This window comes from Hylobates moloch, unplaced genomic scaffold (genome assembly GCF_009828535.3).
Source record: "Hylobates moloch isolate HMO894 unplaced genomic scaffold, HMol_V3 SCAFFOLD_14, whole genome shotgun sequence".
NCBI lineage: Eukaryota > Metazoa > Chordata > Mammalia > Primates > Hylobatidae > Hylobates > Hylobates moloch.
In genome coordinates this window covers 64,810,436-64,822,746 of record NW_026652289.1, presented here as the reverse complement: position 1 = coordinate 64,822,746, position 12,311 = coordinate 64,810,436, and the positions used below count along the sequence as shown (strand labels likewise).

General features: G+C 42.4%; 1 protein-coding gene across 4 annotated transcripts in view; it reads right to left on the bottom strand.

Moving 5' to 3' along the window:
* CIAO2A (cytosolic iron-sulfur assembly component 2A) overlaps positions 1-12,311 on the bottom strand; it is a 30,840-nt gene that overhangs the window by 17,303 nt on the left and 1,226 nt on the right. For 3 of the 4 annotated variants that reach the window (XR_004251856.2, XM_032175837.2, XM_032175836.2), the window contains exons 2-3: positions 8,295-8,459; positions 424-473 (exon numbers count right to left, since the gene is read on the bottom strand). Coding sequence is in view for 3 of the 4 variants with exons in the window: in XM_032175837.2 (XP_032031728.1) it covers positions 424-473; positions 8,295-8,459 (215 nt within the window). In the remaining variant the exon portion in view is untranslated. The remainder of the gene's footprint in view (positions 1-423; positions 474-8,294; positions 8,460-12,311) is intronic. The other variant, XM_032175838.2, reaches the window with a different exon arrangement.

Here is a 12,311-nt window from a genome sequence, read left to right as displayed (position 1 = left end):
ACCCACTAGAATGGCTATAATCAAAGATAATAATAAATGTTAGCAAGGATGTGGAGAAGTGGGAACCCTCATACACTGTTGGTGGGAATGCAGAATGGTGCAGCCACTGTGGAAAACAAACAATTCCTCAAAATGTTAAACATAGAGTTACCATAGGACCAGGCGATTCCACTCACAGGTGGAAAAGTAATGAAAACATATGCCTACACAAAAACTTATACATGAATGTTCACAGCAGCATTACTCATAATAGACAAAAAGTAGAAACAACCTACATGTCCATCAACTGAATAACAGGCAACTGAGTAACAGACAAGAAAAAACCACTGAGTTGGTACACTTTAAATATGTGAATTGTGTGGTATGTGAATTACATCTCAACAAAGTTGTTTTACAACAACAACAAAAATACATCTTTCTTACCTTATGTTTAAATGGTAAACATCGCTGAAGTTTTACTCTTAAGCACAGCCCTGTGGAGGGAAAAAAACACCTCCAATTATCCCTTTATTGCTTCTTATTGGTTCTTGAAAAAGCATACAGCTGTGTTTATGTGCCCCCATACAACACAGTTGCTGAAAACAGCTTTGGCTCAATCCAGAGCAGAGCTCCTTTGAGGCTGGCACCACACTAGGAAATTTAATATATAATCTCACATATTCCTTTTTTTTTTTTTTTTTTTTTTTTGAGAAGGAGTCTCGCTCTTTCACCCAGGCTGGAGTGCAGTGGCGCGATCTCGGCTCACTGCAGGCTCTGCCCCCCGGGGTTCACGCCATTCTCCTGCCTCAGCCTCCCGCGTAGCTGGGACTACAGGCGCCCGCCACCTCACCCGGCTAATTTTTTGTATTTTTAGTAGAGACGGGGTTTCACCATGTTAGCCAGGATGGTCTCGATCTCCTGACCTCCTGATCCACCTGCCTCGGCCTCCCAAAGTGCTGGGATTACAGGCGTGAGCCACCGCGCCCGGCCTAATCTTACATATTCCTTAGGATAATCCAATAAGCTATTACTAACCCCCTTCTACAAATTATTAAAACAAAGTCACAGTGTAACTTCCTCAAGGTCACTGAGTTACAATAGTGGCAGAATTGGGATTGGAACCTATGACCACTGCAAAGCCCAGGCCATTTTTACTACATCAGTTGGCCTTCCAGCAAAAGTCAATTAACTCATTAACCTTTTTTTTTTTTTTTTTTTTTTTTTGAGATGGAGTCTCGAACTGTCGCCCAGGCTGGAGTGCAGTGGCATGATCTCGGCTCACTGCAACCTCCGCCTCTTGGTTCAACAATTCTCCTGCCTCAGCCTCCCAAGTAGCTGGGATTACAGGCGCACACCACCACATCCAGTTAATTTTTATATATTTTTGGTAGAGATGGGGTTTTGCCATGTTGGCCAGGCTGGTCTCAAACTCCTTACCTCGAGTGATCTGCCTGCCTCTGCCTTCCAAAGTGCTGGGATTACAGGCATGAGCCACCCCACCTGGCCAATTCAATGAACTTTTTAAAATGCCCCACAACAGGCCAGGACAAGTCAAAGCCATTTTAAAAGGGCCACATAAAACCTCTCAAATTTGTAATCCTTTATGCCTGCAAGGTACAAATACAGTAGCTTCTTTAAAACAAGTTCCACTGAAGTTCAGTTTATCATCCCATGATAAGACACTTCAACAAAACCTCAAACCATACAGCAATACAGCAAGATATAATTATTAGACTACCTATCTTTTAGGGAGGTAATAACTTGGTTTTGGTTTTCTAAGTACCATTTGGTTTTCTAAGAGAATTTTTTGAAAAATCCCAAAACAGGGAAAAGGATTAGATGAAATATAATGAGGTGGTGCCTGCCACAGGGTCTTTATTTACTTATTTATTTTTTTGAGACAGAGTCTTGCTCTGTCGCCCAGGCTGGAGTGCAGTGGCGAGATCTCGGTTCATTGCAACCTCCACCTCCTGGGTTCAAGAGATTCTCCTGTCTCAGTCTCCCAAGTAGCTGGGACTACAGAAGCACGCTACCATACCCACTAATTTTTGTATTTTTAGTAGAGACAAGGTTTCATCATGTTGGCCAGGCTGATCTTGAACTTCTGACCTCAAGTGATCTGCCCGCCTTGGCCTCCCAAAGTGCTGGTATTACAGGCGTGAGCCACCACGCCCAGCCTTATAGAGTCTTGAACACAGTAGTTCTATAATAAATATTAGAGAATTCTAAAGAAAATATATCATTTCCTTAAGAGGGTCTATCTTCAGAGGATCTGCCTTAAAGCATATCTGGGAGAGTTCCTCTTCTCCTGGCCCCACCATTGTCTCCTTAATTTGTTATCTGTGTACTGTCTGAATATCCTTAAGTATTTTAGTCATTATTGGTAGGTGTTTTACAATTCACAAAGCACTTTTTTGAGCATCATTATCCTCAAGAGAGGTAGTACAGCATATCTGAGATACTTTGGGTTTCAAAAGTAGCTTCACTACATACTCGCTGTGATCCTGCATAAGTTACTTAACCTCTCTGAGCTTCAGTTTCCTTATCTGCAAAACAGGTATTATAGTATCAGCTGGGCAAGGTGGCTCATGCCTGTAATCCCAGCACTTTGGGAAGCCAAGGCGGGAGGATTGCTTGAGCCCAGGAGTTCAAGACCAGCCTGGGCAACGTAGCAAGACCCCATCTCTAAAAGTAATAATAATAATAATAAAACATTAAAAATATATAATAATATCACAATATATAGGGTTGCTATGAGGAATAACCTGTTATGCAATGTGTTTAAAACAGTACCTGACACATAAGTATGTGTCATATAATAATAGTATAAAAATAATTACTATAAGTAGTAAAAAATAATAGTATAAAATATTACTATTTTATAATTTTCATTTTACAGCCAAGAAACCAAGGTAAGTGATTTAACATTACTTAGCTAACAAGTGGCAGAGGTAGAACCCAAATGTACACCTTCTGACCTCCAAACCCTAAGACCCTTCCCATTGGACCATCGCTGCCTTCAGCCATTCTTATCTGGAATAAGTCACCACAAATGATTATCAACTTATTTCCCTGCCTTACCCTCTTATTCCCTTGGAGTCTTTCTTGTCAATCACTTACCAAGGTAACACTGAGTAGGTGATACTCTTACTCAGGAACCTTTCCGGGCTAGGACTACCTGCTCAGGAGGAGTATCTGTTAACACATCAGACAGACAAAGGGCTCTCTCAAGTTTTCCAGCTGTGTTGACTGAACAAAACTACTATGATACACCATTATACAATTCTCTAAAAAGCCAATAGGCCGGGTGTGGTAGCTCACACCTGTAATCCCAGCACTTTGGGAGGTCGAGGTGGGCAGATCACTTGAGGCCAGGAGTTTGAGACTAGCCTGGGTAACATGGAGAAACCCAGTCTCTATTGAAAATACAAAAAATTGGTTGGGCATGGTGGCACGTGCCTATAATCCCAGCTACTTGGAGGCCGAGGCACGAGAATCGCTTGAACCCAGGAGCTGGAGGTTGCAGTGAGCCAAGATAGCACCACTGCATTCCAACCTGGGCAACAGAGCAAGACTCTGTCTCAAAAAATAAAAATAAAAATAAAAAATAAAAAGCCAATGGTCTTAGCTGAAATGCATAACAAAAGGGCTAAGACAAGTTTCTTGAGGAAGTGTACAGATCTGAAATATCAACTATAATCTAATGTTAGCACCCTTACAAAACAGTTATTTTTATTTCATGCACTCTCCTGATATTTGTCCACATACACATTTTTCTATAACTGCAATCATGATGCAATTTGAACTTATTCAAGCTTTTTCATGTTTTTTTTTCTTTTTTAAGAGATTGCTGGTTTCAAACTCCTAGGCTCCAGTGATCCTCTCGCCTCAGCCTCCCAAAGTGTTACAATTACAGGTGTGGGCCACCACGTCTGGCGAATATTTTCTTCTATAAAATTAGTTCCTTAACTCCTGCGTCAGAGAGTATAAACTTCCAAATAGGGATTTACCAATATATACCATGAGGCTTCAAAGTACTTACATAATCTAACCCAATTATTCCACATTATAGGAATTTATCCTGAGGCAATAATGAGATATATAAAAATATTTATATAAGGCCAGGCACGGTGGCTCACCCCTGTAATTCCAGCATTTTGGGAGGCCAAGGCAGGCGGATCATCTGAGGTTGGGAGTTAGAGACCAGCCTGACCAACATGGAGAAACCACATCTCTATTAAAAATACAAAATTAGCCGGGTGTGGTGGCACATGTCTGTAATCCGAGCTGCTTGGGAGGCTGAGGCAGGAGAATCGCTTGAACCTGGGAGGTAGAGGTTGTGGTGAGCCAAGATCGTGCCATTGCACTCCAGCCTGGGCAACAAGAGTGAAACTCTGTCTCAAAAAGTAAATAAATAAAAATATTTATATATAAAGTTGTTTGGTCAGGCGCGGTGGCTCACACCTGTAATCCCAGCACTTTGGTAGGCCAAAGAGGGCAGATCACTTGAGGTCAGGAGTTCGAGACCAGCCTGGCCAACATGGTGAAACCCCATCTCTACTAAAAATACAAAAATTAGCCAGGCGTGGTGGAGGACGCCTGTAATCCCAGCTACTTGGGAGGCTGAGGCAGGAGAATCACTTGAACCCGGGAGGTGGAAGCTTCAGTGAGCCAAGATTGCACCACTACACTCCAGCCTGGCCAATAAAGTGAGACTCTGTCTCAAAAAATAAAATAAAATAAAGTTGCTCATCACAGTATTATTTATAATTGCAAAAGGCTAGAAGTAGTCCAAATGGTTACAAAACTTATGATGTATCAATATGATTAGCATGTAACCTATAACTATGTAATTAAAGAATATTTAATGATGGCCGGGTATGGTGGCTCATGCCTGTAATCCCAGCACTTGGGGAGGCTGAGGCATGTGTATTGCTTGAGCCCAGGAATTTGAGACCAGCCTGGGCAACATGGCAAAACTAGCCAGGCATAGTGGCACCTGCGTGAAGTTCTAACTTTTCAGGAGACTGAGATGGGAGGATCACTTGAGCCCGGGAGGTGGAGGCTGCCTGCAGTGAGCCAAGATCGTGTCATTGCATTGCAGCCTGGGCGACAGAGTGAGACCCTGTCTCAACAACAAAAAAAGTTTAAGAAATATTTAAAGAGAAAAATAATTCACATATTTCATGCTATTACTTAACTCTTACAACTCTGTAGATATCCTTATTATTCCTATTTTACAGATAAGGAAACTGGGTCTTAGAAAGGTTAAGTAACTTGACCAAGCCCACAATACAGTACAGCCAATAGACTTGGAATTTTAGCCCAGAGCAGATATTCTTTTTTTTTTTTTTTTTTTTGAGACGGAGTCTTGCACTGTAGCCTGGGCTGGAGGGCAGTGGCGTGACCTTGGTTCACTGCAACCTCCGCCTCCCGGGTTCAAGCGATTCTCCTGCCTCAGCCTCCCACGTAGCTGGGATTACGGGCACCCACCACCACGCCCAGCTAATTTTTTGCATTTTTGGTAGAGACAGGGTTTCACTATGTTGACCAGGCTGGTCTCAAACTCCTGACCTCGTGATCTGCCCGCCTCGGCCTCCCAAAGTGCTGGGATTACAAGAGTGAGCCACCGCACCCAGTGACATTCTTTCATAATAGCTGGTTTTTTTCTTTATGTTTTTGTGGGGTATCAAAATTACTGCCAATAAACATGTTACTCATATAATTTAAATAAATGTTAATTTAAAAAATGAATTTGCTGGCTGGGAGTGGTGGCTCACACCTGTAATCCCAGCATTTTGGGAGGCCAAGGTGGGCGGATCACCTGATATCGGAAGTTCGAGACCAGCCTGGCCAACGTAGTGAAACCCCATCTCTACTAAAAATACAAAAAAAATTAGCCAGGCATGGTGGCAGGCACCTGTAATTCCAGCTACTTGGGAGGCTGAGGCAGGAGAATCACTTGAACCCGGCAGGTGGAGGTTGCAGTGAGCCAAGATTGCACCATTGCGCTCCAGCCTGGGTGACAAGAGTTAAACTCCATCTCAAAAAATAAATAAATAAATAAATTTGCTATAGGTTCTTGAACTTTCCATTTAAGAACTCTTTCTTATATGTCAAAATATTTTAAGACACCCCCTCCACAACACCCACAGCAGTACTTTCAGTATCTGTTTGTTCACAAATTGTCCAATGACCAAAAATAACCATGCATTCAACATTCAGTAATGCTTCTTCTAGCAATGAGAGTTTATTTATTTATTTATTTTTTGAGACAGAGTCTTACTCTGTTGCTTAGGCTGGGGTGCAGTGGCGCAATCTCAGCTCACTGCAACCTCCACCTCCCACGTTCAAGCAATTCTCCTGCCTCAGCCTCCCGAGTAGCTGGGATTACAGTTGTGTACCACCATGCACAGCTAATTTTTGTATTTTTAGTAGAGATGGGGTTTCACCATGTTGGCCGGGCTGGTCTTGAACTTCTGACCTCAAGTGATCCACTGCCTCGGCTTCCCAAAGTGCTGGGATTACAGGCGTGAGCCACCATGCCAATGGAAAAAAATTTTTTTTTTTTTTAAGATGAACTTTTTCCTCTTGTTGCCCAGGTTGGTGTACAATGGTATGATCTCAGCTCACTGCAACCTCTGCCTCCCAGGTTCAAGAGATTCTCCTGCCTCAGCCTCTCAAGTAGCTGGGATTACAGGTGTGTGCCACCATGCCTGGCTAATTTTGCTTTTTTTTTTTGGAGATAGAGTCTCACTCTGACGCCCAGGCTGGAGTGCAGTAGTGCAATCTCGGCTCACTGCAAACTCCACTTCCCGGGTTCACGCCATTCTCCTGCCTCAGCCTCCCGAGTAGCTGGGACTACAGGCACCCGCCACCATGCTGGCTAATTTTTTGTAGTTTTAATAGAGACAGGGTTTCACCATGTTACCCAGGATGGTCTCCATCTCCTGACCTCGTGATCCGCCACCCAAAGTGCTGGGATTACAGGTGTGAGCCACCGCGCCCGGCCTAATTTTGTATTTTTTTTAGTAGAGATGGGGTTTCACCATGTTGGTCAGTCTGGTCTCAAACTCCTGACCTCAAGTGATCTACCCACCTTGGCCTCCCAAAGTGCTGGGATTATAGGTGTGAGCCACCATGCCCAGTCAGCAATGGGATTTTAATAACCACAATAATACCTATGGATTCACAGACCTCCAGTCCCTCAAGATGTGGCCTATATGGTGGAAACCACTAATAGAGGGAACCCAGGTCAACCAGTGAGAAAAGACAGAAATCACAATAGTGGAAATAATAATGAAATAGCGACCTTTTCAATCTTTTTTATAAACTTGTTGCTTTTTAATAGGTGAGATAGTCCCATGGTTAGAAAATGTAAAAACATAAAAAAGGTATAAAGTCCCCCTCCCACCCTTTCCCCCATCTGCCCAGCTCCCACCACCAGTATTAACCGCTAACACCCTTATAGCTATTCATTTATGTATTAATATTATTCAGGCATATGCAATCAAATACAAATGTATATTTTTGCTTTTTTTACACAAATGATAGCAAAATGATACTTGCTTTTATTTCTTAACAGTGTGCCACAGAGATCTCTCCATATCAGTACATGCAGAGCTTCTTCATTCTTTTTTATAGCTGCATAGTATTCCACTGTTTATATTCACCATCAATGATTATTTAATCAATCCCCTACTCATGAACATTTGGTTTGAAATAAAATCCCTTTATAACAAAGCATATGTTCAAAGACATTTATTGTACCTGCTAACAAATCCAAAATACTGGGAATCCAACCTCCTACCAGGACTTCTACCCATACTATGTAGAAGCCAGAAGAGTCACTGAAAGGAGATGGTGATGGAAGCAATGCTAGTCTGACACCACCCACTCCAACCTCCAGAACTGAGGAAAAGCACTGGCCCACATGCACTCTCCATTAATTGTGGGCATGTATACCTGGGAGGGGCAGCCTGACATAACTAAAGGAGAAGCAGATTTGGAGTCAGGAGACCTAGGTATGAGCCTTAGTTTCACCATTTCCTGGCTACCTGATTCTGTGCAAGTCACTTAAACTCTCTGAGCTTCAGGTTCCTCATCTGCAAAATGAAGATAATAATATTTTAACTCAACAAGCTAATTGTGAGAACTACAGAAGATGAATACACGAACATACTCTGTAAACCACAAAGTGTAATACATACACTGTACGGTTTTTCAACAATGATGCAAATTGTTATTATGGGTCAATATCAGCAAGAATAATTTAGAATTTATATAAATATACATGTATGTACGTAAAAACTTACCAATAAGAGTCGCCAAAGAGCAATGAGGTACTGTTGGTGTGAACCTGATAATAACCAGATATTCTTCTTCATTTATCTCCTGAACTTCCACACAACTTTCTGAGACCACTTCCAGTTCTTCTAAAGTATTGGGCTTTTCTGGGTCCCGGATAGTTCTAATCAAATCTAAAGAATCATCAGAGATAAGATATTCTATTAAAACATGACTATTCTAAATAAAGATGATTTTGCCAGGCCTGATTTAAGCACTGACTTCTCTTACGTTTAAGCAAATACTACAGCAACTCCCAGGTTTCTGACAGAAATTTTCACTACTGGTTTCCTCTTGAGAAAACTGTTTTCTTGGATTATTATAAGACCATATCCAGTTTCTCTAATCGGACACTGCAGAGAAAATATAGTAAGAACGGAAACAGTGTCATGGAAGCTCAAGAGGAAGAAATAACTTTCAGCTTGAAAGAATGTGGTATCAGGCTTTATAGGAGTGGAATCTGAATCAAGCCTTGAAAAATAGGTAACATTTCAATATTTGACATTTAAAGTAAAGGAAAGTAGCTGGGCATGGTAGTTCACACCTGTAAACCAAACACTTTGAGAGGCAAAGGCAGGAGGATCACTTGAGCTCAGAAGTTCGAGACCAGCTTTGGCAACATAGTGAGACCCCCGTCTCTACAAAAAATACACACAAAAATTAGCCGGGTGTGGTGGTGCAGGCCTGTGGTCCCAGCCACTCAGGAGGATCGCTTGAGCCTAGGACGCAGAGGTTGCAGTGACAGCGGAGATCGTGTCACTGCACTCTAGCCTGGGCAACAAAGCGAGACCCTGTGTCAAAGAAAAAAAAAGTGAAGGAAAGGAAAGTAAAGAAGAAGAACCCTAGTTTGCCTGGAAGCAGGCATAAGTGAAAGGTGTTTTAGAGTATGAGATTTGGGTCTGACCATCAAGTGTCTTTTACAGCCAGCTACCGGCAATAGCAAGTCCTCAAGACGTTTGAGACAAGTGACATGCACAACACTGTGCTGTCAGCTGGTAACTCATCATCAGCTGCTAGACTCAGACTAAAAAGCAGAACCAATGATACCAGCTAAAAACACCAGGCCCAAAATAGTATCTAGGACAACACTGGCAGAACTAAAAGAAACAGAACAAGGAAGAAATTTGGGTGGGGCATAGGGCAAATGAGTTCAGTTTCACACAGAATGATTTTGAGGTGCTTAAGCGGTTATCCAGTGGAGTTTTCTAGCAAGCGGTGAACTGTAGCACAGGGTTTAAAACAGCACCAAAGCTAGAGTGGTTGTCAAACCCACAGGATTCACAAAGAATAAGTAGAACCTTGGCTGAACATTGGAATTACCAAGAATGTTTCAAAACAAACAACAAGGCTGGGCACAGTGGCTCAGGCCTATAATCCTAGCACTTTGGGAGGCTGAGGCGGGTGGATCACCTGAGGTCAAGAGTTCGAGACCAGCCTTGTGAACATGGTAAAACCTCGTCTCTACTAAAAATACAAAAATGACCCAGGCGTGGTGCCGGGCACCTGTAATCCCAGCTACTTAGGAGACTGAGGCAGGAGAATCACTTGAAAGCAGAAGGCAGAGGTTGCAGTGAGCCGAGATCCTGCCATTGCACTCCAACCTGGGCAACAGAGCAAAAACTCCGTCTCAAAAACAAAAACAAACAAACAAAAAAAACTGATGCCTGGGCCACAATTCCAGAGACTCTGATTTAATTGGTTTGCTGGCCTTTGAGTTTTAAAAATTTCTCAGGTTGTTCTTAGGTACAACCCAGTAAGAGAATCAGTGGTATAAAGAAAAAAGAGACCCAAAAGATCCATGCGAAGCACGTAACTTAGGGATCAGAATGAGAAATAAAAGCAAAAAGAACTAGAGAAGGGAAGAGAGGGATGGTCAATAACATTAAATGCTGCAGAAAAATTCAGGCTCATGAGAGCTAAAACAAGTCTTTGATTTGTCACCCCAGTCAGCTGTAAGAAAGCAGTTTCAGTAGAGAGGGGGTGGGCTGAAGCCAGCTTGCAAAAGGGGAAGCAAGTAGGAACTGAAAATGTCTTCCTAGGGCCTTAGCTGGGAAGGGAGGGACAGGAAAAGGACAGTGACTTTATAAGGAAGCTAGAACAATGACAAGGATAAGGGCAACTTTGAGAAGAGAAATTGAAAATATAAGTGGGGAGGAGGGGAGACTGGTAAAATAAGCAGAAGGGACTGGAATCAAATATTTAGAAGTCTCGGTTGGCCTTGGAGAAGACAAGATTTCTTTCTTACTCTGAGGCTGGAGAAAGAGATGAAGGAAAGGAGAACAATGAGGAGAAATGGTGAGGTAGAAAGGAAAGAAGCAGAATTTTACATAGAATGTGCTTGAGGTTCTCAAATCCGAAGTTTTGTTCTATTCTTTGTCACACAAATTATATGTAATCAGAAATGCAACTGGGAAAAACAAGAACAAATTCTATTTTCTCTTTAATTTGCTCCTGGGCTTGTCACTTGATTAGAAACAGAATTTTGCCAAGCATGATGATTCATGCCTGTAATCCTAGCACTTTGGGAGGCTGAGGCAAGCGGATCACTCACCTGAGTTCTGGAGTTCAAGGCCAGCCTGGCCAACATGGCAAAAACCCGTCTCTACTAAAAATATAAAAATGAGCCGGGTGTGGCGGCATGTGCCTGTAATCACAGCTACTCAGGAGGCTGAGGTAGGAGAATCACTTGAACCCAGGAGGCTGAGGCTGCAGTGGGCCAAAATTGTGTCACTGCACTCCAGCCTGGGTGACAGAAGAGACTCTGTCTAAAAAAAAAGGAACAGAATTGGAAAACATAGGCAAGAAAGTGGATAAAGCTTCTCTTTCACAGAGCTGTTATCATGGGACTTAGGGAAACAGAGTTTTCTGAAAAGGAATTTTCTGCCTCTCATACTAGGCTTTCTCCCCATAAGGTTCATTTAATTGTATTATATTCTTTATATGCTACTAAACCCTAAAATTAAATATCATCCTTATTAAATTTCTCTAGTTTTCTAGTTTCTACATTTGAGAGGTTTGGCTTTACTTCTTTAAAAAGAAAGAAGGGCCGGGTGTGGTGGCTCATGCCTGTAATGCCAGCCTTTGGGAGGCCGAGACAGGCAGATCACTTGAGCTCAGGAGTCCAAGACCAGCCTGGGTAACATAGCAAAACTTCATCTCTACAAAAAAATACAAAAATTAGCTGGGCATGGTGGTGCATGCCTATAGTCCTAGTCAGTCAGGAGGCTGAGGTGGGAGATGGCTTGAGCCCTGGAGGTGGAGGCTGCAGTGAGCAGTGATTGCACCACTGCACTCCAGCCTGATTACCAGAGTGAGACCCTTTCTCAAAAAAAAAAAATTAAAAGAAAGTTCTCCACATATTACTCCCCACACTAACATTCTTCCACAGCCCTGCACTATTAAAATTCATTTATATTTAAAACCTTCAGTATCCAATTGCATCCCACTACCTAGAACAATGTTCAACCACATCTCCACCTTTAACCACAAACCCTATCCTATAGCCCCATCTGTCATTTCCTATCTTCTTACCTCCATACTTTTAAGTTTCTTCTTAGTATGCCCTCTGACCCTCTACATATCTAGATCCTAATTATTCTTTGAGGCCCAACTCAAGTGGCTCCTTCTCTTTATTTCAAAGTCTTTCCAGATCCCCTCAGTCAGAGACTAGTATCTCCCCTTCTCTGAATTTCTGTATCTCTTAGTCAGTCTACGGCCTTCTATTACATACTCTATTTTTGCATATATGGGTTCCCTCAATATCAGTTTGAAGACTAGAATCACTCTCTTCCAAAGTTGTATCTCCAGAGCCCTACCATCCCTAGATTATGTGGACAGAGATCTGGCAGGACAGGGATGTGGTCTGCTTTGTGGAGTTCATTTCACTTATAATTATCATCTGCCTGGGGGCTGATTAGGTAAGTCCTGCCTCTAGTAAGAGAGGTCAACCAGATGAGCTCCCAAAGTATTTCCTAACCCTAGCTTCC